At 38.4% G+C, this 25,659-nt stretch overlaps 1 protein-coding gene across 7 annotated transcripts in view; it reads left to right on the forward strand.

The window, feature by feature from the left end:
- Positions 1-25,659, forward strand: part of gria2b (glutamate receptor, ionotropic, AMPA 2b) — a 63,853-nt gene that overhangs the window by 34,582 nt on the left and 3,612 nt on the right. For all 7 annotated transcript variants that reach the window (XR_006085274.1, XM_007899209.2, XM_007899202.2 and 4 more), the window contains exons 5-13: positions 4,694-4,747; positions 8,611-8,772; positions 11,245-11,412; positions 12,751-12,855; positions 13,622-13,732; positions 15,148-15,354; positions 15,909-16,279; positions 20,640-20,838; positions 24,717-24,964. Coding sequence is in view for 6 of the 7 variants with exons in the window: in XM_007899209.2 (XP_007897400.1) it covers positions 4,694-4,747; positions 8,611-8,772; positions 11,245-11,412; positions 12,751-12,855; positions 13,622-13,732; positions 15,148-15,354; positions 15,909-16,279; positions 20,640-20,838; positions 24,717-24,964 (1,625 nt within the window). In the remaining variant the exon portion in view is untranslated. The remainder of the gene's footprint in view (positions 1-4,693; positions 4,748-8,610; positions 8,773-11,244; positions 11,413-12,750; positions 12,856-13,621; positions 13,733-15,147; positions 15,355-15,908; positions 16,280-20,639; positions 20,839-24,716; positions 24,965-25,659) is intronic.

The raw sequence follows: 25,659 nt of genomic DNA on the forward strand, positions 1-25,659 counted from the left end.
GGGGAATTGTACACAACTGACATTTATGCCTAAGTTAAATGATTATTGAGAACAATAATGGGATGTTGATGGTGGCCAGACAGCTGTATCTCCCGCTGGTGTCAGAGCTCTTGTTGTTGCCCTGTTCTTTGAAATGAACACTTTCTTTCATCCAAGCTCCAGAAAGTAGAACATTTTCCTAACTTTTCCATGGTACCTTTGAACAATGCTATTTTACTCGTCAACCATTAGTAGGGCGGAGGTGCAGCAGTTAAATAACTGCATTTGGTGCAGAAGTCTGGTTAGGCTAGTGAAGGGGTGGGGTAGGAGTGAAGCAATAAGCAGAGGGGTGGGGTAGGAGATCAGGGAGGTGTGAGAACGTGAAGGGATTTATAGGTGAAGGTGAGGACCTGAAATCGATCCGTTGGGAAACAGGGAGATAGTGGAGCCTGGCAAGGAATGGAGTAATGGGTGTGCAAAGTTTGATGGGGTAAGGATATGGGTGGCAGAGTTGGGAATAAGTTGGAATTTATCGATAGTGGAGCTAGGAAGAATAGAGAGGAGAGCTCGTAAAAAGCCCAGGCGGGAAGTAACAAAGGTGTGGATAAGAGTCTTGGTGACATTTGGTGTGTGAGGTGGAGGCGGCGATGTGATGGAAGTGAAGAAAAGCAGTCTTGGTCAGAGACTAGATGTGAGGGAGAAAGGAGAACTGAGAATCGAACTGGATCAGTGCTTTGAAAGTGAGGCCCCCAACCCCTAATAATATGTCAAAACTATTTACAATAACCATGACTGAAAACAGACGCCTTGAAAAATATATACTTGAATTAATATTATTGATGCCCCAGTAATTTATAAGGGTTATAAACAACAACAACAACAAAATTAAATTTGTAGAGCGCCTTTCACATCAGGGGGATGTCCCAAGGCGTGCTATAGGAGTTATCCATCAACTCTATGATCTTACAGTCAGACTTCATCAGTGCTAAGGAATGTGTGTATATCCAACTTCCTAGAGTAGTTGCAACTAAATATATGGAAGCGGAGAAAGCAATTTGGTCCATTAAACCACTGTGTTCAAGGAACTGTACATAATTTGGTATTTGATAAACGCTATACCAAATGCAAGGATTATTAGATATTATATTGTTACAACATGTTAGCGTCTAAAGTGAGGTTTGCCAATTTTTTACTCTTGTTCTCCCGTCCTTTGTTCACCATTTATAGTTAAATAACTGCTTTTAGTTATCTGGCTCTTTTTCACAGTTTTATGTCCCCTTTCTTTTCTCATTTCTCAAAGAAGAGCAACTTTAATTTAATTTAATTCTTGCAACTAGGCACTATAAATCCAAGAATCATAATCATTGTCACTATTCTCTGAACCTACTGTAATGCACAATTGTTCAGTTGGAAATAGGTTGGCCAAAGTGTTACACAATATTTGAAAAGCAGTCGTGCCAATGACAACAGACTGTAAAGAGGTCTAATAAGGTTTCAATATGGAATCAAATTCCTCTTTGCTTTGACATTCGATAATCCCTGTATTTACCTTTTCTCTCATCAATCAATGTGTTCATTTCAATGCAAGCTTCTTCCGGATCACTCTGCCAAATTCCCATCTTCCATTTTCTCTTTTCTGACCCTTCTGTCTTCCCTCTGCACCTCTTCAGTCTCTATTTAAGTAAATGTGTCTTTACTATATCTCTATTTATGTAAATGTGTCTTTTGGTTCCTGCTCTCAGAATGAGAGTCAGAGGTAGTGCATAGTTGTGAACCAGATTTATTCTCAGAAATTATACCATTTACTTTGTCTTTCAATAGCACTGTAAGTGCAGGAGCTAGCAGAGCTATTTATAGGTGTAAATCATGTGGGACAGGGTCAGACACGCAGTTGATTTAATAGAAATCTAGCTTTTGCAGAATCTTTACTCAAGAGAATAAATGATTCAGAGTCCATATGAAGCACATTTCTCATGGACTTTGTCAGAAAGATGACTGAATCACTAAGCATCACTTTATCACTCCACATGTTCTTATCCCTCTGTAATTAATGCATTATGTATTCCCTGCCAGTCAATGCATTCATAACCACTGCCTGTTTCACTAAGAACAAATAATCAAAGAACAATTACTGTTTCCTGCTGACACTTTGTGCTCACAAACTGTTATTAAGCCTGGAATTCTACCCAGTCTTAGCCAGCCTGACCATTTGTGCTTTAAAGTGTAAAATTACACAGAATTGTGGAAAATTCTTAAATTTAGACTTAATTTGGAATTCGGTTATCCATGATTCCTAAAAAGAGCCGACTTCCAAATTAAGACTGAATTTAAGAGTTTTCTTAAATAATGTTTAAGCAAATATTGAATTGAAGACAAAATGATTTTACAGGCTAAGACTAGGTGCAATTTCAGTGCAGGATATCGACCTTGTACAATGTAAGATGCAGGTTACAGACTTTTATGTAGAGGTTGCAAAGCTCAATTGTTCTTTATAGTTAGGTTATTTAATTTGTTATTCTGCATGCAAATGCTTAATACTGTGTACTTAATATACAGTCAACTGACTTTACAGCATATTCTGTGAAGCGCTTTGAGACATCTCAAAGAAGTGATAAGGCACTATATCAAATGCAAGGATTATTATTAAGAGTCTTTACATATCAAAATTGTTTAGAGTGACATCTGGTTTATTATTTAATTGTTCTCATTATGAAACAAGCATCTGGTTAACAAATAGGTTATTAACAATTCTGAACATCCTGTTGGAGCAAGAGGAGAGTGGATTTGAATTCTCACTGGGTGTACATATTGTCCATTTATGTGTGCCCAGTTGGTTCAATTCAAACCCATATTGATGATGGGTTCTGTCTCTCTCTAGGGTCACTTAAGGGTCTTGAGTGATGGACATACTCCGTTCCCATCGAGAGAGAATCCATGATGCAAACAAAAATGTCCATTAAAGGACCATTGGCACTCATTCACTAATCTTGGCTGAAGGAGATTATAATGATAAATCATATGAGAAATGGAAAAGTCATGTTCTTCTGAGACAGCAATTAACTTTTTAATTGAAAAGACGCTCAGGGTCATAATAATCCATATGGAGTTTCAAAGACATGCATGTAATTTATCAGCACAAAGCACTTAGCACAGCAGCAGAAAAGTCTGTATATATATATAAAAAAAGTAAATTGGTCACTCAATCTACAACTGTTAGTGGGACACTGCTGTGCGCAATTGGCTGCTACATTTCAAAATATACAGTCAATCCACTTTACAGTATATTCTGTGAAGCGCTTTAAGACGTCTCAACCATGTGATATCAAATGCAAGGATTATTATTATTATTTGAAGAGGTGGATTCAGCCCCCAAAACGTGGCCTGTATTATTTTGACTAAAGAGGACCTGCTCAAATTTGCAACTGGGCACCAAAATAGAAACCTGGATGTTTTTCTTTACCCAAAGAGTAATTAACGACTGGAACTTGTTGCCAGGAAGGGTGATGGAAACCAGAATATCGAACTTGTAAAATTCAGCTTGATGCTATGATGAATATTTTTAAAGGATGAGATCAAATGTGCCAAAAGGCCTTCTTCATCCAAACCTTTCTTGCAATCTATTCCTGAAGATTTTTCCAATATAATTTAATCAGCAGAAATGTTATTTAAAAACCTAATCTATAGCTATATTCACAGGTTAACAAACCTCTCGATTTAGCTCTGACAGAGCCCACAAAATTCCCCTCTCATGCCTCTGATTAGTTCATAGATATTCAAGGATAAATTGCAATCCTTTTTCAGGTTTATCTGAGGTTTGAGATCTATGGAATGTACGCTAAATAACTACTAGATCAACAACAATAATTTTGCATTTATATAGGCCTTTGACATTGGGAGGACTTTCTACGATTGCTTCATATGAAAATAACCTGAATTTATAGAGCTCCTTTCACTAGATAATGAATAATTGGCAATGCACAGAGTCGACAGAATCTTACAGACACTCACTGTAATCAATATTAAAAAAATGCTTATAATTTATATTGCATCTTTTTCTTCAGGAGGATGAGGTAATGTATTTCATAGGATATACTGCAAAGTGTAATGACTGTATTTTGTAGGCAAATCTGGCAGCCAGTTTGAACATACCAATGTTCCATAACCCACCATAAACCATGACAACCAATTTCTATTTGGTGATCGTTGCCAAAGTCTATGGATTATGTGTTTTATACTGTGGTCACTTTAATTTGTATTGACTGCGATCTGAATGCCTGCAGATTTTTGCTGCAAATATCATTGCTGTAAATAGAGTGTGAAACTCTTTGAAAAGCATGAAATCACAAGCTCATGGGAATTCAATGAATACATTTGAGATTTGTAGGCTTCAAAAATTACTCAATTAATTAAAACCAGCCGCGTTTTAATTATTTTCTTTTACATCTCACCTTCATATACCCTTGAAAGATCGTTCTCTCATTTCCTAGTGTTATTTTCAAACTTTCTCACTGATGATAGTTTTTGAGGTCACCTGAATTTTTTTTTAATCTTTAAGGTCTTTTTTGTTGGGGTGGTGGGAGGTGATAAGATCCTGAATATCTTAAATGTGTTAAGTATATGCTGTTAAAAATGTGTATGTTTCTCCTGTAATGGTAACATTAAACATGTTATTAAGTTAAGAAAAGTCACTCATTTCTTAATCTCTTCCTCACAGGTTATAACTATTGGGAAACATGTGAAAGGATACCATTACATCTTTGCCAATCTGGTAGGTAACCTCTAACATTGTACACTGGAATTGTGTTGTACATAAAATAGGCCAGAACCTGCAAAACCAAACAACTGTAGCTCTGTGCAACATTTATATGTAATTAGATTATGTAATACTGTGTAAAGATTCAGATAAGCAGAGATACATTAAGATCATTGCAAAAAAGAGTTTTTCACTGAAATGTACAGGTCTAGAAAGTACAATCTGGCTGGACTCAAAGAAAACAATTATGCTATTCTACTATTTCATACACCTCAGTCAATTTGATTGACTAAATACCTATCTATTTTCCTGTTGAATTTAGTTACACAATCTACCTCCACCAACTCCCCAGATACACTCATTCAGTGTTCCTTGTGTAAAGGAGTTATAATAATAACCCTTGCACTTCATAACGTATCGTACAACAACAACAACAAAAAACTACATTTGTATAGTGCCTTTGACATCGGGAGGCTGTCCCAAGGTAATGGACAATAAGTGTTTTGGATCTGAGTTGGGGGTCAGGATCGGGGAGGGTGGAGGGTAGGGGGAGATGGAGAGTGCCCGAAGGCACGGTCGAAGAGGAAGGTCTTGAGACGGGTCTTGAAGGAAGCATGGGAGGGCGAGGCGGAGGGACTGCGGGATAGAGTTTCAGAGGGTGGGGGCAGAGAGGCAGAAGGCCCTCCCCAATGGTGGGGCAGGCAAGGCGGGGAACGTGAAGCAGTCCGGAGCCCTCTGAGCGGAGGGAGCAGGCAGCTTGGTAAGGGGGGTAAAAAGTCGCCGAGGTAGGGGGGAGCAAGGCCATGGAGGGATTTGAAGGTGAGGTCCAGGATCTTGAATTGTATCCACTGTGTGATGGGAAGCCAGTGGAGTTGGGTGAGGATGGGGGTGACAGGGTCGCGGAGCCTGGTGTGGAAGAGGACACGGGCTGCAGAGTTCTGGATGATCTGCAGCCTATGGAGGGAGGAATTGGGGAGGCCGACAAGCAGGGAGTTTGCATGGATGTTATGAATGCATGCATGAGGGTCTTGGCGGTTTGTGGTGTGAGACAGTGGCAGAGCTGGGCGATGTTGATTTTGTGTCATCTTGTGGAGATAGTAACTATTTTAAATATGTTATTGGGATTACGCTCATCTGTAGCCTTTAGGACCTTAAACATTTGAATAAGATCTCCTTTCAGCCTTCTCTTCGGCAGTGTGACCATTTCTAGTTGTTACAGCTTCTCCTCACAACTCAGTGCCTCACTCCAACTATCATTTTAATTACCCTTCGCTGTAGCATCATAACGCTCATACGCCCATCTATTAATACTGCAAGCAAAATTTTACACTCCATGCGGTATAGACAAGAGCTCTCCACAAGTTCAGTATCGCTTCCTGAGATTCATGCTCCATCTGTTTACCCATCTACTGCCTCATACTGTGCTGATAATTTCAAGAACATATCCCCCAAATCATATTAAGCGATGAAATCCAGCAGGCCACCAACAATGAACATGTATCCATGTTAGACCCAGTTAAATCTTTCATTGGACACTGCTATTGTAATGCTTGCTTTCTGCAGCTCACTTCCATTTTGCACAGCTGCATAAAACCATGCCATCTGGAGTTTTCATGATATGAAGGACTCCTGCGGGAACAAGCCTAATTTGGAAGTGAATGCGCTATGTTATTTTCAGGCCAAGAAAAGATGACTGGATGATTGTTCTGTACAACTGCAGTCTGCAAAAAGCCATGTTCATTAAACGTTGATGTAAATTACATTACCAAAGAGTAAACATTGTATAATTATTTAATAAGGAAGCAGAATTCTAGCTGGCTGAGTTAAAGTCTTAATTTCTCATAAACAGGTCAAAGACATCTTAAATCAGAAAATATAATGACTGCTGGAATAATTTCATGATATCTTCAGAACACAATTTATCTATCTTTTGGGGAAAAAAATGGTTGGGTTTGTTTTGCCACTTAGATCTTACCTAAATTTCATGTAAATGTACATTTCAGTAAGCGCAGTAAGTAGGAACCCGGTTGTTAGTCGATTGGCAGATCGCTTTTCCGGGGATAATAATCCCTAAAAAAAAACAATAATGCTTTTGTCACTCAATCCACGACTGTTTGTTTGTGGGACACTGCTGTGTGCAATTGTCTGCTGCAGTATGCCCACAAATATACAGTATTCTCTATGCAGTTACTCATCCCCACTGTTGGGTGTGGAGCCTTTGTTTCACCTGCCCATCCTGTTAAACAGATCATTTAGCACCTTATTTACTCATCTGCTAATAGATCATTAGTTCTCTATTCCACACAGTAGGTTTGAAACACTTGCTATCTCAAGGTCTTAGCATTTGTCTGCTTGTAAGCCATTACATAACAGTAGCTGCAGGCTGACCCCATTTTCCAGATAGCTGTTCAGACACTCACTATCACATCTGCCAACCCAGCTGATCTGCAGGGATATGGACTGACATGGGTTTGGGTTGTATCAAAATAGCTCCGGGAAGAAAATAACAACAATAACAAACAACGACAACAAATTACATTATATAGTGCCTTTCACTTTGGGAGAATGTCCCAAGGCGCTAGGTGTAGGAGCTGGGAGTGGGGAATAAATACAATTATGATGTGAAATTTTAACATAATTTGACATCAATTTTAACATTTTTTAAAAAAGATTGTTAGAAGTGTCGGAAACACAGTCAGTTAGTTAATCCCCTAGATCCAGCCAGCTCTATTATTTTCTTAACCACCCAGGCACTTAAAACCATTTATATCAATACAAGTAATTTCTTCAATGACATGTAAAATGTGAATTTTTGATCAGGATACCTTAAGAAAAATAATTAGAAATCCCACCAACGCATGAAAACTGTGTCTGGAAAAGTGGATCACGTCAGAGTGGAATTTCTGCTGCTCAGGGTGATTTATTTCTCGTTTTCGAATAGGAGTTCCTAATTGTCCAACTCAGATTCCTTATTAGAAAATAATGGTGTTTTAGCCGCTTATTGTAAATGATATAGATACATTTTCCATATTGAATATTGCCAGGATTTCAAAGGCTTTTCTTCGAGCTGCTCCCTTTTCTCCCTGTGGAAGGTAAGCAAAGATTCTTTGGGACTGAGCCGGCTTCAATGTGACATGGCTGGATATACTTCCATTTACGACTGTTTGTGGGACACTGCTGTGGGCAATTGGCTGCCACGTTTCGCCCAAAAATATCAGTCAATTCACCTTACAGTCTATTCTGTGAAGCGCTTTGAAACGTCTGGAAGACGTGAAAAAATGCTATGTCAAGTGCAAGGATTATTATTATTATTATATAGAATATCATAATTGAGTCGATCTTTGTGGGAGTCTTAGTAGTTTAGATCCTGAGCCAAGCAGGTTCTTCGACTCCAAGGAATTGTTGATGACAAACCATCCAACCTTACTTGTCAGCAGCACTTGGAGGAGTTTATCAGTCACTGGCGCCAGGAAATCTTCCCACTCAGCTTCTGTCAACTAAGCAATTCAAAACCCTAATGGGATCCTAGCTGGACAAGCAGCAGGAAGCTTGCCAGATAGTGTTTGCATTGGCAAGCCCCTGCGGTTTTAGCTGATTCAACTGCAGTGATAGCTTTATGGAAATTCTGGGGTCCCCAAGTCTTTGCTCTTGCCAGACTCCACTTAAGGATCTCCAGAATCGCTTGAGCAAGTGTGTCCCTCTGGGGAGAGAGTGCGCATGCCATTCCAGACAAACAGAGGTATGGTTATGCATATACAATACAATTTACATTTAAGTCAGGAGAATGTCTCAAATCACTTATGTGGAACTCGGTGTAGTTTAATTTGGAATGAAACAAAACCAAATGAATCCATCTTTGTTCTTGTCACTTGCTGCAGGGATTTACAGATGGCGACCTGTCAAAAATCCAGTATGGTGGAGCAAATGTCTCTGGATTTCAAATTGTTGATTACGATGACCCAGTCGTCATGAAGTTCATGCAACGATGGTTGGCTCTGGATGAGAAGGAGTATCCAGGAGGCAAAACAAGTAAAATTAAGGTAGGTTTATTATCCGTTCTATTTTCAGCAACAAAGCCATGAAGATCTAACTGCTAAAGCATTAGCTGGTCACAGTGGAGCGTGATGAAACCCAATGATGTGGCAATCAGAGGGCCCAAAATTCAACTGGTCTTAGCCTTAAGAACATTTAAGTTGTACAGAACCTTGTGAAATTCTAAATTTCAGTCTCGTTTTGGAAGGTGGCTTTCCATAGTCCTTNAAAAAAAGCTACAGATTAAGGATCAAAAGGCTGTAGATTTATAGGTGAATAAAGACATTAGTTAAACTATCTATACAAGGCCAGAATTATACATAACACCCAAATGTTCCAATTAGAAAATAAGAAAATAAGAACATAAGAAATGCTATTTGAAAAAAGACCAAGGCCCATCTAATTTGCCTTCCATCTTCCTGGCGGTCACATGCACATATGTCCAAAACTACCCATGTATTATATCCCATAATGTTATTTCCTAAAAGAAAACCATTTAATCTGTGTTTGCAATTCATATGATTCAGGCATTATTGAATACTTTCACCTGTAAAACATTAAATTAAATACTGAATCTGTCCTTCAGATGAGACATTAAACTGAGATCCCATGTGCCTGATCAGATGGATGTTAAAGATCCCATGGAACTATGGTAAAAGAGTAGGGAGTTTCTTCTGGTGTCCAATACAACTGGTCATTCATTTTGTGTCTGTTTATGGAACATCGTTGCTCGTCGACAAATTATACAGTGACTGCATGCACAATATATCCTGTGAAGCACTTGGAGACATTTTCCCTAAGTGACATACGCTAGGTTAAATGTGAGGATTAATTTTTAATATTTATTTAAAAATAGAGGAATATTGAAGGCACTAAAACTCAGCAGCAAACCGTGTGTCAGAGATACAGGTGATCCAGGAAAGCTTTGAACAAAAGCTGGAGCATTCACTTGAAACTCATCAATATTTTAAGCACAGGTGACAATAATACTTCATTCAGGTCTGAAATTGGTTTGTTCTGCAACAGATATGGCAAACAAACAATCACATTGATCATGTCAGCTGAAGATGGGACCGAAATTGTGTGCTTTCACAGGGAAGAAGATCTATCATCTTATTGCAATGCGATGCTCATCCAACAGTAAAATGGTCAGACAGTTCTCTTCATTTAGCTTTTTGAGTTTGAAGGTTGTCCTGAACCAACCAGTCTAATGGGCTAAAATTCTGGCACATGCAATGCCTTTAGTAATGTCAGCCACTAATGGGATTTCCCTACTAATTGTGCATTGCCGAAGGCGTGAGCTAAACTAAACACTGACTAGAATGTCAGCCCATTAGACTGAAAGAGTACTATGTCTAATACTGTTTGTAGGAAAGCAATTATCCTCTCCCAAAGGGTTGCACTGTAATCTAGGCCACTTCTATAATGGCCAGAGATATTGCTTCTCAGTGGCTTTCCATTTTGGTTTCTGTTCTCTTAAATATTCTACCGTGCCTAGGAATCTCCATTTCTACTGAGAAGAATTTACAGAAGAAGTAGAGTTTTATTTGTTTTTTTTTAGAGATTACATCTCTCTCCTGGAGGGGAAACTCAATGCCTGGGGATCAGAGGTGTAGGTTCGCAGAAGACAAGGGTTAGGGATCTCAAACTGCTCATGGGGACTCTGCAGTATTTCAGAACAACATACTTCATTTAATGATAACAATAATAAACCTTGCATTTGATGTAGCATGTTTCACGTCAGGAGACCATCTCAATGCACTTCACAGGATTTACTATAAAATGTGATAACTGTGTATGTTTGGAGGTGAAGGCGACAGCCAGTTAGTTAGTGCACAGCGATGCCCCCGCAAACAAGTCATGAAGTGAATGATCAATTTTATTTGGGGGATTATTAACTATGACACTTAGAGAAACTTCCATCTTTGTTTCAGTAGTAATAATAATACTTGCATTTGACGTAGCACTTTTCATGTCAAGAGGACAACTCAAAGCACTTCACAGGATTTACTGTAAAATATGGTGTTTAACATCCACCTGAACAGATGGGTTTAACGTCTTGTCTGATTTGATTCATGGTTCAGTGATGGGTCCTGCCTGATCAGTGGAAGGGATGATAATTGTATTTTAATGGAAGTATTTCTTGGGCTTTTGACTTTGTGAAATTCTGAATTTTAACTTTTCCAAAAGAGGTCACCCTCAGGTACTGTATGTTCATTTGTTGTCTGCTATATAGGTTGAAACATTTGGTCTGAAATTCTACCTTGTCTTACCCTGTAACCCCACTATGTAAAGTGATTAGGATTGCATGGAACTGTTACAAATTCTTCAATTCAATCTTACTTTAGAAATCGGTACTCTTCAGTTATTAAAAAGAAAGAGTCCAAATTAAGACTGATCTTAAGTATTTGGCGAGGATGGAGGGTACAGGATTTATTACGTCTACTTTGCTTTGTTTGCTCGTTGTCTCTGTTTCTCAGTACACTTCTGCCCTGACATACGATGCTGTTCAAGTGATGACTGAAGCTTTCCGTTATCTACGCAAACAGCGAATTGACATCTCCAGGAGAGGTAGTACTGGAGATTGTCTCGCTAATCCTGCTGTGCCCTGGGGACAGGGAATTGAAATTGAAAGGGCATTGAAGCTGGTAAGTCTGTCCGTGTTTATAAGAAAACAAAAGGCATTCACAATATACACATAATAGAAGAAAGATGTTATTGTGAATGTGGTGAAAATCTTTAAGTTCAATAACTTGCATGTTACGCATTTTATTTCAGGAAATACAGTAGTACTGATTCAAAATGATAAACGAACATCATTTATTGCTGTTGTCATTGCCATCTATCTCTTTTGTGTTGAATAACTACAACTGTTTAACTTCCAACAAAGCCTGTTTTCAGATGCTGACATGTTAATGGCATGGCTTGTGTGTCTGAGATGTAATTTATTTGTTTTCAGTCTGCTGGAACTTCCCCAGTGATGATGGATTTCCTATATTGTCTGTCATTATTGTAAAAATCTCCTGTCTTGTCTCTTAAGTATCCTGGTGGTCTAGTTCTTCTATCCCAGGGGGATCTATTGGTTTTCAGTGCCTTAAACCTATCTAGAACGTCAGGCTCATTTGTGACAAAGTCCTGGAGTTCATACAATTTTTTCTGGATTTTGGGGGAGCATTTTTATAATATCTTTCATGCTAAAAAAAACTCCAGGAAGTAGCTGTTAATATGTTAACTATTGTTCATTTTCTTTATCAACCCTCTTTGGATCTATCTTCTTCGGATTCTTCCTTAGGATTAGGGTTTTACCATCTTCCTCTACTTACGACTTATATGATCAGTTTACGGACTGAGAAGCTCTGCAACGTGATGTGATGTGGTAAAAGGTGCAGACAGACTGATTTGAATCCTCAGTTGGAGAAATTTGAGTTTTGCTAAACTAAAGTTTGTTGTGAATCTCCTTTGTCTGCAATTTCTTGACTCCTACTACTGTTTCAATACTCATAACCTCTCTGTTGCCAGGTCAACAACATTGATGGAAACAGTTGCATAGTATGACAAGTGGCTGGTTCACCAAATTTCATCTCACTTTATTCTCAGCTGCAGATTATAAGGGAGTATATTGCAGTCAAAAGTGATTTTCTTCTTGGTTGGGTACTTTTTTCCTCAAAGAGTATTTTTTTGTTATTGTCAGAGGTATTTTTCATGTCATGCGTAAGGCAGTTGAAGCTCAATTATCTGAAAATAAGCCTAGGGATACCCGTGAAAGGAACTTTTCTTTTTGGAAGAAAGATTGAAATCGAAATCTGAAGAATAACTCTGCCACAAAAATGCCCCTGGGCAACTTTCAACTTTCAAGACCTGTTCAGTAGAAAGGGCTGTGCTGAACCCTTATTGTGACAATGCAATTAGTCTCCAAAGCAATCTATATATACGTGCTACGCTGTGCCTTTCAAAAAGTTTAAGATTGTCTCTATTTCCTGGTTTAGGTCCGTATTGATGGTTTAACTGGAAATATTCAGTTTGATCAATTTGGGAGAAGAGTCAATTATACCGTGAACATCATGGAACTCACAAATAATGGTCCCCGGAAGGTAATAATAATAATAATAATAATCCTTGCATTTGATATAGCGCTTTTCACGTCGGGAGGACGTCCCAAAGCGCTTCGCAGAACACACTGTAAAGTGAATTGACTGTATATTTGTGGGCGAACGCAGCAGCCAATTGCGCACAGCAATGTCCCACAAACAGCCGTAGATTGAAAATGACCAATTTATTATTGTTTTGGATTTTGGAGGGATTATTATTAGGCGTGTGGAGTAAGGAAACTTGCCCAAGGTTTCTCCCTGCCTGGAATTGAACTCAGGTCTCTCACTTGCAAAGCGAGTGCTCTAACCACTGAGCTACAGGACTCCACAGAGGTGTATGCAACTTATCTTTACATTAGCAAAGAATTTCACATTTTTAATGGATAATTTCAGGAGAATTGATGATGTTGTTAACGTGTTTGCTTCTTGGAACAGGTACATGTATTACCAGTGTGGACCTTTAGATGTCAACTCTTGATAAACCCATGCTCATTTTCTCTGTACTCTGTAGCAGTACTTTTGGTGGGTGGATTTGGTTTGTAGCTTCCTGATTGGCCATTTGCAATGGTGGTTCCTAGACATTCATGTAAAGCATTTGCAGATACATTAAAAAAAACAAGGATTGAGGTCCTCTGTGTTTCTGTCATTTAAAGAAAGTGGGATAGAGAGAGTGAAATAGAGGTACGCACGCATATGTGATAAAAGTACTGGTCAAGAATTTTTTTTATATATTTGAATAATTTTACCAAATCTATTGTGAACCTGGCAGATTGGATATTGGAATGAAGTCGACAAGATGGTTCTCACGGCAACAGATTTTCTTGGTGGGAATGATACAGCAGCAATGGAGAATAAAACCGTGGTGGTGACAACGATTATGGTATGTTTGGTAATCGTAATTTGCAGCTAAAAACTGAGTAATGATGAGCGAAGGAATAGCGTGCAGTGCACGGGGAATGGAAAGCAAATCTCTTCTTGAGAATTACGATCGTGTTCTAAACAGAATAATAAAACTGATGATTGTATTTTTGGTTCATATTTTACTTTGTAATGTGTTTTTTTACATTTATATTTTGTGAATCCCCAAGAGGTTGTTATTTTCTCAAAAGGATTTGCTTTTCTGGCAAACTGTACCATCCTCTTTAGTTTGTAATGTTTTTACTTCATTCAGTTAGTGCTGTGATTGGTGAGCACTTGAGTCGCTCCAATGGTAGCCATCTAGATAGCCTTACTTTTCAAGCACATGTTAAGTTGAAGTTCAAAAGCAGGGATCCACAGAGGTCAAGCTTTGACATTGCTTCAAATGGCAACTAAAGGCAGCGTTTCCTGCTAATGGAATGCTTCATTTCTGTAAGGAAAAAAACGTCAGTGTCAATCTCACCTATTGTCAGAAGATCACAGATCAGCAGTGACAGTTGTCACAAAGATGTCCATGTCCCCAATGCTGCATGTATAAAATGTAGTGTGGAAGACAGCTGTGAGAGCCCTTGAGGACAATGTAGCTGTTAAATATAGAAACAGCAGTGATTTAAAAGCAATTGAAATATATTTCATTTTGTTTATAATTATGTACTTTTTTTAACACATTTTCTTCAACCCACATTAAGATTAAAATCTGTATTGAAAGAAAATGCATTTTTGGGGGACAGTTTGCACTTTTAATGAAAATAAAAAAACATTTGAATAATTTGCTATATAATACAACTCAATACAACTCAAAGTCAGTAATTCATTAAGAAATTGCTACATTTTATTTTTTTAAATAACTTTTAAATTATGGCTTGTTCATTTGTTTGTTTTCTGTGTATGTGTGTGTGTATATATGTGAGTAGGGGACTGTATGGTTGGTTGTGTATATGTGGGTGTTTGTGTATTTGTCTTAGTGTATGTATTATGTATTGCTGTCTGCCTATATGTGTATGGATGTGTATGTGCCAATTCATTGGTGTACTGGATTGCTCATCCACTGATAAAGGATCGGTTTATGCCTATCATTTCCCACACAGCACTCATTGATCTATAGATGTACTGTCAGAGTAAGACATCAAGTGGAGTCCTGGCAGATCCACACAGGTAGAAGGAAGAGCAATGAACGTAACAGCCTGGCTGCTGCCCATTTCCTGTCAGCCAAGTACTGTCAGCAGACAGACAGAGGGCTGGAGGAAGGTCACCTGTTATTCTCTTAGTGATGGAGTAACATGTGGTTTGGGAGTGACTGATATAAAAGAGGGATAGTGAAATGTTTGCAATTTGAAATAAATGAAAGCATTTTGTGACACAAACCTTCTGTCATAGGAAGCACCCTATGTTATGCTGAAGAAAAACCATGAACAATTTGAAGGCAATGACCAGTATGAAGGCTACTGTGTTGATCTAGCGGCAGAAATAGCCAAACACTGTGGCTTTAAGTACAAGCTCTCAATAGTGCCCGATGGGAAGTATGGTGCTAGGGATGCAGAAACCAAAGTTTGGAACGGAATGGTCGGAGAACTGGTGTATGGGGTAAGATAAGTGACTCTAAAATTCATTCAGCAAATAAATGCTTAGGAATTTAATAGATTTAGATATTGATAACTAAGAAATGAGCCTCACACTGCTGAAATTGAACCATACAGGTTGCCTGATTAGATCCTGTTCTCTCTATTGGACTGATTGATCATAGATACAGCTACAGTTAACCTCAGCTGTTGGAAAGGGAGAATAAGCTAGTATTCCCTTTCCAAATAGCAATCCACTTACCAGGGCTGACAAGTGGACAGATAGGAAAATCAGGTGAATTGACAATGATGCACCAGAACATTCCCCTACTCCTATTACAGTGAACAGCCTGCTGATCCTCACTACTTAAAGAATAGAGATTTGGATGAGATAATGGAGGGCAGCTATTGCCTATGAATTGTGCCCAGCATAAGTCAGCACCTTCAGCAGAGAACGAGTGAAGAGGGTAAAGAAAGGCATAATTATAGCAATGATGAATGTTCCTATTTTTCCAAATAAGTAGCATACCTATAGTTCAGTCTCAAATGAAGCTCTTTATCTACCTGTTTTTGTTGCAGAAAGCAGATATTGCTGTAGCTCCACTGACAATAACATTGGTAAGAGAAGAGGTGATCGACTTTTCAAAGCCCTTCATGAGCCTTGGGATATCCATCATGATAAAGAAGCCCCAGAAGTCGAAGCCAGGAGTTTTCTCATTTCTAGATCCGTTAGCATATGAAATCTGGATGTGCATTGTCTTCGCTTACATCGGGGTCAGCGTAGTTTTATTCCTGGTCAGCAGATTTAGTCCGTATGAGTGGCACACCGAGGAGTATGAAGATGGACGGGAAACACAAACTAGCGAACAAACTAATGAATTTGGGATATTTAATAGTCTTTGGTTTTCTCTGGGTGCCTTTATGCAGCAAGGATGCGATATTTCGCCAAGGTTGGTCACTCGAGTATTTTAGCTTTGTGCATTTTTGGTCTCAAACTAATGCCATGTTGCATATATATTCGGGTTTTACTTGCAACCCTCCCCACCTCCTTGATCTTTTCCTTTTTTAAAAAAACCCACAAATTAAAGAACAAAAACAAATTTGAACATTTGGTCCTGAAAAGGGAAAAACAATTTTTAATAAATACAAAGAAGTGCATGAATGATGTACAACAAAGTCATTCATGCATTTCCACCATGAACTTATGTGCACCATGCAGAGACTCTAAAATGCATAAGGTTACAGTCATTACATGGTCCTCTTGGAGGGGTACCGTGTTTTTGCTGCATATTCCCATTTTACGGTCCACGATTCATGTGTATATAAAAGAGGAGGGCATGAAGTTAGTTAGTCCATCAGTCATTCATCATCCAGTTTTTTTTATTCACACAAACAGCAAGATATAGCACATGCCTGCTTCCGGTAAACTCAGAAAAGCATTACCTCAGGCAATATTGAATGTCAGCTCTCCTCAGTTCTCCTCCAGTTAATCACGGAGACAGTTGGAAGTTGTTGTGAAAGAAGAATTATACTGGTTTGGAAAGACCTCTGTTGAGAATAATAATCCTCTGCATTGAGAAAAGAGACACATCCCTTGAAAAAGCAGTCTCCTCTATTGAAAGGAATTCCTTCCATTGAGTAAGGAATCTAACCCCTCAGAAGAGAGTGTTCAGTAAAACGAGAGCGAATGGTAAAATAAGATAAACTTTATTTGTGTTATATTTGAATGCCTTCCATATATACATTATATCTAATCTTTGTAGTTGTTTATCTTGAAGACCAGCTTGATGGATCCAACTTCGTCAGCTATAAGAAGACAGATTTAAAACTACTGGCGCTGTTGGTGACTGCACAAACCATACATTAGAAAGTCTCTTTGCAATTTTAACAGTCTAAAGATATTAGCAACTGGGACTAGATGCCAAATATACTTATTGTGCGCCTGATAAAGTAGTTTGATAATGATTGCATGTCGTAATGTTCACAAATTGCTCACAAAATATTTTTAGAATCATTTATTTTTTATAAAACAATAGAAGTTAGATTTAGCACCTCTGTTCACCTAGTTTTGGTGGCAAGTACAGCACGTAATGTCACACAGTCAGTGGATCAACCATAGCCTATTTATTTAAAGCAGATCTTCACCCGTATACTACACATCGTTACATCTTACTCTGCAGCATCATCTCTAGAAAATTGCAAAGCAATAGTATTTCCCTCTCTCCCTGTTCCATTAAAGCACTAATTTTGAATTAATTTGAGCATGAAAAGCTTTGAAGCTAAAACTCATCTTGATTTAAATTGTAATCCTTGAATTTTGATATAACAGCTTCCATGTTGGGAGGATATTACAATAGGATATCTTACACATTTATATAACACCTTAAGCATTGGGAAGACATCTGGGCTGGGCATACAAGCTGAGCCTGGGAGGCGAAGGAAAAATTTATAAGTTAAGCATTTAAAATAAAGGGTGGGTCTATGAGGGTTTAGCACCTTGACACACTGAGCCATAGGTTATACTAAACAACCAATGTAGTTAATGGTCACTACAACAAGCAATATAAATAAATTAATTGAAACTTTATTTTAATAAGAATGACAGTAATTTTATAAAATAATTTGATACGTTCTACCTTCATAGTCCATATATTAAATGGGGAATATACTTCCAATTTCTATTACTATGCAGCAAAAGCATTATATCTGCTCCCATCTCACTGATACAGTCCAAAAACATGTTAAGAACAAGAGTCTACTGGCAGCCCCAGTAGACTCTTGTTCTTAACATGTTTTTGGACTGTATCCCAGCCTCTATTAGTTTCCCTATTTTTCACTTATTTTCGTCTTCCTGGTTTCAGAGACCTGCTGCTCCCAGTCTGCCAGTTATGCTGCTGTCAGATAGTGAGTGAGTGAGTGAGTGAGTGAGTACGTACACTTAAAGAATTCACCTTCAGGTTTTCTAACCCTCTCACTAATTGGCTTCTAGAAAGTACCTCAGCAAAGGAAAACCAAGCTGGGCTCCCACCTCTCGGTGATGCTGTACACTGGTGCTCTGATGCATTGTACACTCGTGCTCATGCATTACAGTAGCATGATTTTGATTTTGCTTTTAAGGAAGAAGGTGCAAAGCATTTAGAATGTAGCTCAGGAGATGAAGGATAAGATGTAGTAATTATAGTCCCGTCAGGATTGTAGGCTGTTCAAACACTAATACTGTTTTCATTAGACACTAAATGAAACATATTTAATGCATATCTGTACCTTTTCCCTCTAATAGGTTAAGACAGGTGAGAAAATTTTGGCTTCTGATAATTTCTGGATACTCGGTGTGTTACATTAGGTTTCATACATCCTCATCCTCAACACTCTGCACATCTATATATGTGTATATACCATTTTCCATTACTGTGTTTTGTATCTTTATTTTAAGGATTTAATACCCTGTAGTTGAAAGATCTTTTTAGAAAAATAACTGAAATAATGTTGTTTAAAAAGAGAACTCAGGTGCTCCCAGTGTGTACCGAGACTTGCCAAATGGTTCCAGGTTCCATGCCCTGGTCTATGCTGAGTCAGCTAAAGCCAGCCAGGATGTTAGTAAGTATGAAACAGTCTCAGCTTTTTGTCCCCATGATCACACTGCCTGCCAGCACTTAATCTCCAGGCTCAAACATGAAGAATGGCCACTTGATGAGACACTGGATGGCTGCTAACTACATAGGCAGCAGGAGGCTAGAGCTAGAAGTGGCTCAGATGCCTATATCTTTTCTCCAGTTTTAGCTAGTGGGATGTTGCGACTGGATTGGGGAGCTGCTCTCTGTGTGTAATGGGACATGAAGTAATGTAAGTGTAGCAGTCAGTGATTGAGTGAGCAGGAGTTGGATCCAGTGCCAGGGCACACACACAGACAGATAGAGACACAGTCCTTCAGTAAAGCACAGTCAAGATGTACGAGGAGAGTGTGGCTTAGCTCAGCCCCCATAAAGATAATTTTCACCTGCCACGTATGGATAGGATCCATGCCATCCCCCCAGCATAAAACATTGGAGAGGAGAGTCATTGTTTTTTTCAAAAAATTCAAAAAAAGCTCAATGATTGGAACTGAACTTAGGTTGCACAATACTTTTGTTAATTCTTATTATGACTTCAATCTTACAAGAACAAACGTGCCTATGTACTTTTACAAGGTTGCATTTGTTTAAGATATAATTAAACATGGGGTGCTATTCTGAGAGAAATGTGTTTACTGGTAAGGAAATTAATTATGTATTCAGCAATGTGCTCAGTGAGACCTTGAGTTCAGACTCTCCGTCACAGTTTTGTTTAACGGGGATGAATTCAAACAGTTCAGTTGAAAGCAAGACACAAATTTAGACTTGCCTTGTTATCAGGGTATTTTTGCCAGAAATGATATGTTGAGAGTGATTTAGGCTATTCTTTTTTTACCTCGCTCAAATTAATTGAAAGAATTTTAATTTATCTTAAATTTTAAGGCAGGAGAAAAGAAACAAAGTGTGAATATTGGAGTTGCTGCGAATAAAGACTCGGATTTCTGAGTCATTTTCATGTTCATAGATCTTGTTTGTTTGCATCAGTTTTGTTGTCCATGATCACAAGCAGCTCCTAAGCCATGCCTTCCTTTTATTAAACCCTCCAGTATTGAAAAACTCCAGCATCATTTAAAAAGTTGCTCGTTGAGTGTTGAGCATTCACCTTTCTTTAATGTAATGTAACAAACCTTCACCATTGCCCGTGGCTCCTCTCGTTTGTGTATGACACTGTTTGTGGACCCCATTTGAATGTTTAAATGTCTTTTTCAGATTAATTGAAAATAATCATTCAAGCATTTGGCACAGTTTTTGTGTAAGACCGTACTATGTGCATTTGTAGTTTACATATCATAAATTTGCCTTCATTTTTTGTGTTCTGAGCAAAATAGAAGATGTATAGTAGCATGGAGGGCTACTACTTTTCTTTCCATTTGGCATATTCTCATTATTTTAAATTTTTTATTGCAAGGGAGCACTTACTTTCACTACTTATTATTAGATGTAGTAAAACCTTTAAACACCAAACCATTTAGCTGTGATGTATAATTCATGCAGCATTAACATTGTTAACTCTTAAATTTATTTACGAGGATGAAGACAGTTTGTGGAATTATTTTAACAGCTCACCAAGTGGCTTGTAATATGCAGTTAAAGTGCTTCCATGCATTTAAATGCCAAGCATAATAACACGTGACTGATGACTCTGTCCCAATGAAGACATTCATTTCATTTTACAAATCCATTTCACACTTGTTATTAGATCCCTGTCTGGGCGAATAGTTGGAGGTGTGTGGTGGTTCTTTACCTTGATCATAATATCCTCATACACGGCTAACTTAGCTGCTTTCCTGACGGTCGAACGAATGGTCTCTCCCATTGAAAGTGCAGAAGATCTTGCTAAGCAAACCGAGATTGCATATGGAACTTTGGATTCTGGATCCACAAAGGAATTTTTTAGGGTAAGTTGAGATTTTGCTTTTCTGCATTTGTTTTCAGAGGTGAGAAATCATTGTTGATGCAAAAATGGGTGAGAAAATCATTATTCCCAACTCTGTGTGAAAAAGCTTCCTGACCTCACTAACTGTCTTGGTTTTGATTTTAAGGCTATGTCCCTTGTAACAGATTCCTCTACCAGAGGGGAAGAGTCATCTTCTATCTAACCTGTCAATTCCTTTCATTACTTTGAATATCACAATCAAATGACCCCTTAACCTCTTCTGATCTAGGAAATATAACCACAGTCTAGCCATTATGACTAGGCTTCTTTGGCCCAGGTATTAATTTAGTGAATCACTGCTGGACATCATCCAAGTCTTGTATATCCTTCCTAAGATTGGGTGTCCAACACTGAGCACAATACTCCAAATGAGGTTTGAGCAGCACTACACAATTGGAGCAGGACCTCCTGACTTTATATTCCAGACCTCTTGTAATAAATGCCAGCATTCCATCAGCTCGATTGCTTTATGCAATTGCAAACTTGGACCCCTTAGATCTACTCATCTACTCCTCCTGGTGTTTCCCTATTCGGAACAAACTCCCAATTGCTACTCTTCCATCTTAAGTGTACATCTTCACACTTTGGAATGTTAACTGCTTCTCCTCCTGACCCCACATGGTCATGTGTGGCATTCATCAGAGCTCTATTCTCAGTCCTTTCCTTTTTATCTTCTACCTGCTTCCCCCTTGGTGACATCATCCATAAGCACGTGTTCCACTCCTATATGTGCATGGATGACAACCAACTCTCCCTTTCTGCCTCTGCCCTCATCTCTAAGCACTCTGAGACACTGCCCGGTGTGGAGGCTGCTATATAAGTGCAATTTGTTGTTTGTTGTCATTCTCCCACCCCTACCCATCCCATCTCTGCAATTCCCTGCATCGCTTCTCCTCCAACCACTCATTTAATTTCACCACCTCTGCCCCACATCACTTGTCATCACTTGCCTGTCAATCAGAGAATGTCCATTTATAGCAACTTTTTGTGTCCTATTTTACAACCTATTGTCTGTCTATCACACAAAGTTGCCTTCAACTCTATGTCACGCATTAACTTTAGCTAATTAATAATTAATAATTTTCTAGTTATGGGATCATGGGGTGAAAAAATTGTACTTCATAGAATTATCAGATCACATATTGCATTTTCACCTTATGGTTTTAAAACCAGCCAAGACTGTTGAGATAAAGGTACCTTTCCATAAAACTGTCCTCACTTCCACATTCACTTGAAGGCTTTATTTCAGAGGATGAAAAGAATGGATATTTAAGTCTCACAATTCTCTTATCAATGACTGATCATTGTACACCTTTCTTGTGGCAAGACTTGGTCTCTGATTCAGCTGTCTTAAGTGTGTTCAGAATACTAATGGGAATCTCCAAAGGACAAAATATGGATGTTGCTTTGAAAACTTATTCCTTTATATCCTGAAAAACTGCATCTGAGATTTGTTTTCCAAAACAAAACAATAATAAATTGGTCATTTTTAATCTATGACTGTTTGTGGGACATTGCTGTGCGCAATTGGCTGCCGCGTTCGCCCACAAGTGTACAGTCAATTCACTTTACAGTGTGTTCTGTGAAGCGCTTTGGGACGTCCTCCCGACGTGAAAAGCGCTATATCAAATGCAAGGATTATTATTATTATTATTATTATTACCTTCTATGTTGGCTGTAAGCATCTTGTGTGGAACTAGATTGGTCAGTCTCTAACTAAATTATTGTGGAGAGCACCAGCCCACATTCAAAATTGCCTCTTATTCAGTATAAATGCCAGTGTGTTGAGGCTTTTCAACCAGCAATCCTTCATTGTTTCTCCCCCTCAAATTTCAAACTGATTATTTTCAGTATATTCAATGAATTCAAATCCATACTAATCAAGATACTGGTCCCTTCAGTCTGAGATAGTTTCTCAGATTTATATTTCAAAATACAAAAATTATAAAATAATCCTTACATTTGATATAGAGCCAGTGTTTTGTGTCAGGATGATGCCTCAAACAATTTCACAGGATTTAATGTAAAGTGTATGACTGTATTTTGTCAGCGAACACCGCAAACAATTTATGCACAACAATGTCCCTCAAATGGCCATGAAGTGAATGACCAAATTTTATTTGTGGGATTGTTGGCCACCAGGACAGCAGGAGAAACTTTCTTTTCGAATTGTATCATCTATCTGTAGCATGGGTGCTGCTTATCTAAAATGTCTCATGCGAAGGATGACACCTCCAACAATGCGGCACATCCCCAGTATTAGCGTAGACTAAAGGCTCATGTCAGAGATGCCCTCTTCTAGATAAGAGGTGAAATTATTTGCTGTCTGACAATTCAACTTGATGGTAGAAATCCCATAACGATTTAAAAATAGGGGAATATTTCCTGATATCCTGGTCAACAATCATTCTGATTAGTTCAGTAGGTCATTCACCTTGTGGCTGATTGTGTGACCTTATTGGTGCAAATGCCTGTTGTGTTTACCTACAATAAATACACTACACTTGTCAATAACAACTTGAGTTATATAGCGCCCTTCATGCGGGTTAGTCTATCGGAGTGCTTAACAGTGCCAAAGCTTGACACTGAGCCAGGGAGAGAAGGGATTAAGATACTTTGACAACAACAACAGAAGCTTGCACTTACATAGTGCCTTTCACACAACGTAGCATCTCAGAGTACTGATAAAGTGCTATAAAAATATAAACTCCCTTTTTCTCTGGCTACATTTATTTGTCTTGTTTCTTTGATAGCAGCTTCCTTCTCTTCATTTTCAGTACATGGGACTTCAGTCACATAATTTTATTTATTGTTCTGTTGTGTTTCTGTGAGATCCATATACTGTATCTCTCGTTTCCTGCTCTGTAACTCTTTCGTATGACATTTTGTGAGTCCCATTTCCTTGAATTTCCTCTCTGACCCACCAACTGTGGAATCTTATATTCTTTAGTAATCCCAGGTGACTGAGACTACTGCTCTGCAATGCGCACTGCTTCAATAACACCCAAGAGGCAAAACGGGCCACTGGTAATTAACAACAGGAACCATTTGCCAAGAAGGGTGGTGGAAGACAGGAAACTGGGCTCAATTAAACAAAGTGTGATACTGTGAGAGGAGGATGGTAGGGTGGGTATTCTGGAAGGATGAGATAAAATGGGGCAAAGGAACTTTTTCACTAAAACCGAACTTGTGGTATTGTAAACTCTGAATGCAGCCGCTTAATCATGAGTCTTTTCAATTTTCAATAAAAGCAGAGAGCTCACTTTGCAAAGCAAACCTTTTCAAATTGATAGTGAAATATAAATAGGGCAATCGAAAATATCAGTGAGAACTCTCTCTCTTCCTCCCAATCGAGTGATTATTATTATATAATCACTTGATGGAGTGGAGTCCTGTAGCTCTGTAATTGGAGCACTCACCTCGCAAGCAAGAGACCAGGGTTCCTGGTAGGGCAAAATGTTGGCCAAGTTTCCTTACTCCACACACCTCTGTTTACCTAGCAGTAAGTAGAAACCCAGTTGTTAGTCAATTGGCAGATTGTTTTTCCGGGTTAATACCGCAAATAAAATAATAATAATTTGGTCATTCAATCCATGACTGTTTGTGTGACACTCCTGTGAGCAATTGGCTGCCGCGTTTCGCCCACAAATATACAGTCAATTCACTTTACAGTATATTCTGTGAAGCACTTTGAGATGTCGAGAAGATGTGATAAGGTGCCGTATCAAATGCAAGGATTATTATATAAAAAGTGTTCAGTGACTGGTAAACTATTTCAAGCCTGAGTAAGTGTTTCAGTCTATGGTGAGCTGAGAATTCTATTCTTGTTTTGTTGGACAGAGATCCAAAATTGCACTTTTTGAAAAAATGTGGGCCTACATGAAAAGTGCTGAGCCATCTGTCTTTGTCAAGACGACTGCAGAAGGGGTGGCCAGGGTACGGAAATCAAAAGGAAAATACGCCTATCTCCTGGAGTCCACCATGAATGAATACATTGAACAAAGGAAGCCCTGTGACACCATGAAAGTCGGAGGAAACCTAGATTCTAAAGGATATGGGATCGCAACACCTAAAGGATCCTCATTAAGGTGGGTGGAATAGTATAACAATATTCTCAATGTTGTTATAGTATCCCACCTACCCTGATGTGTTGTTTACTATTGTGATATGGTTTGTATAAAAATATGAGGTAACATTAACATTGTAGAGGCCATTGAGAAAATTACGTAGCATTCTTTAGAACTAAATTTTAATTTATTGCACCAAGCAAAACTTTTTTTTAAAAGGGCAATACCCAATTAACCTGTGTTGGACGTTGAACCGAGTTCTTACTTCTTGAATCGAGCATGTTGGTTAGACTCGAGACTCGTAGACAGTGCAATCCTGATGTCTTTACTTTAGTGGGAAAGGGAGACAAAAAAAATACCTGAATGTTCTTTAATAATATATTGTTTTCATTGGAATAATTTTGGTGGGATTGTCAAGTCCTATTGCGAAAAATATTATAATATTTTATGAAAGAAAACAGTCATGTATTTCACTGTTTACGAATCTTGAATCTGACCATAGTATGAATTCAAAGAAAGATGACCCTATTTAAGGAAAAATGCAAAATATTGCCCTTTTAAAAGTATTAATTCTTGTTAAAAGTATTTTAGATACAATTTTTAAAAAAAACTTCCTAGTATCTTTTGGCATTTGATTAAATTAGCTTTATTTTTACCTGACATAAGTGAAACACGTTATTTGTTGTATATGGTTGTTATGTTCACAGTTGGTGTTA

This window comes from Callorhinchus milii, unplaced genomic scaffold (assembly GCF_018977255.1).
Source record: "Callorhinchus milii isolate IMCB2004 unplaced genomic scaffold, IMCB_Cmil_1.0 Scaffold1, whole genome shotgun sequence".
NCBI classification, from domain to species: domain Eukaryota; kingdom Metazoa; phylum Chordata; class Chondrichthyes; order Chimaeriformes; family Callorhinchidae; genus Callorhinchus; species Callorhinchus milii.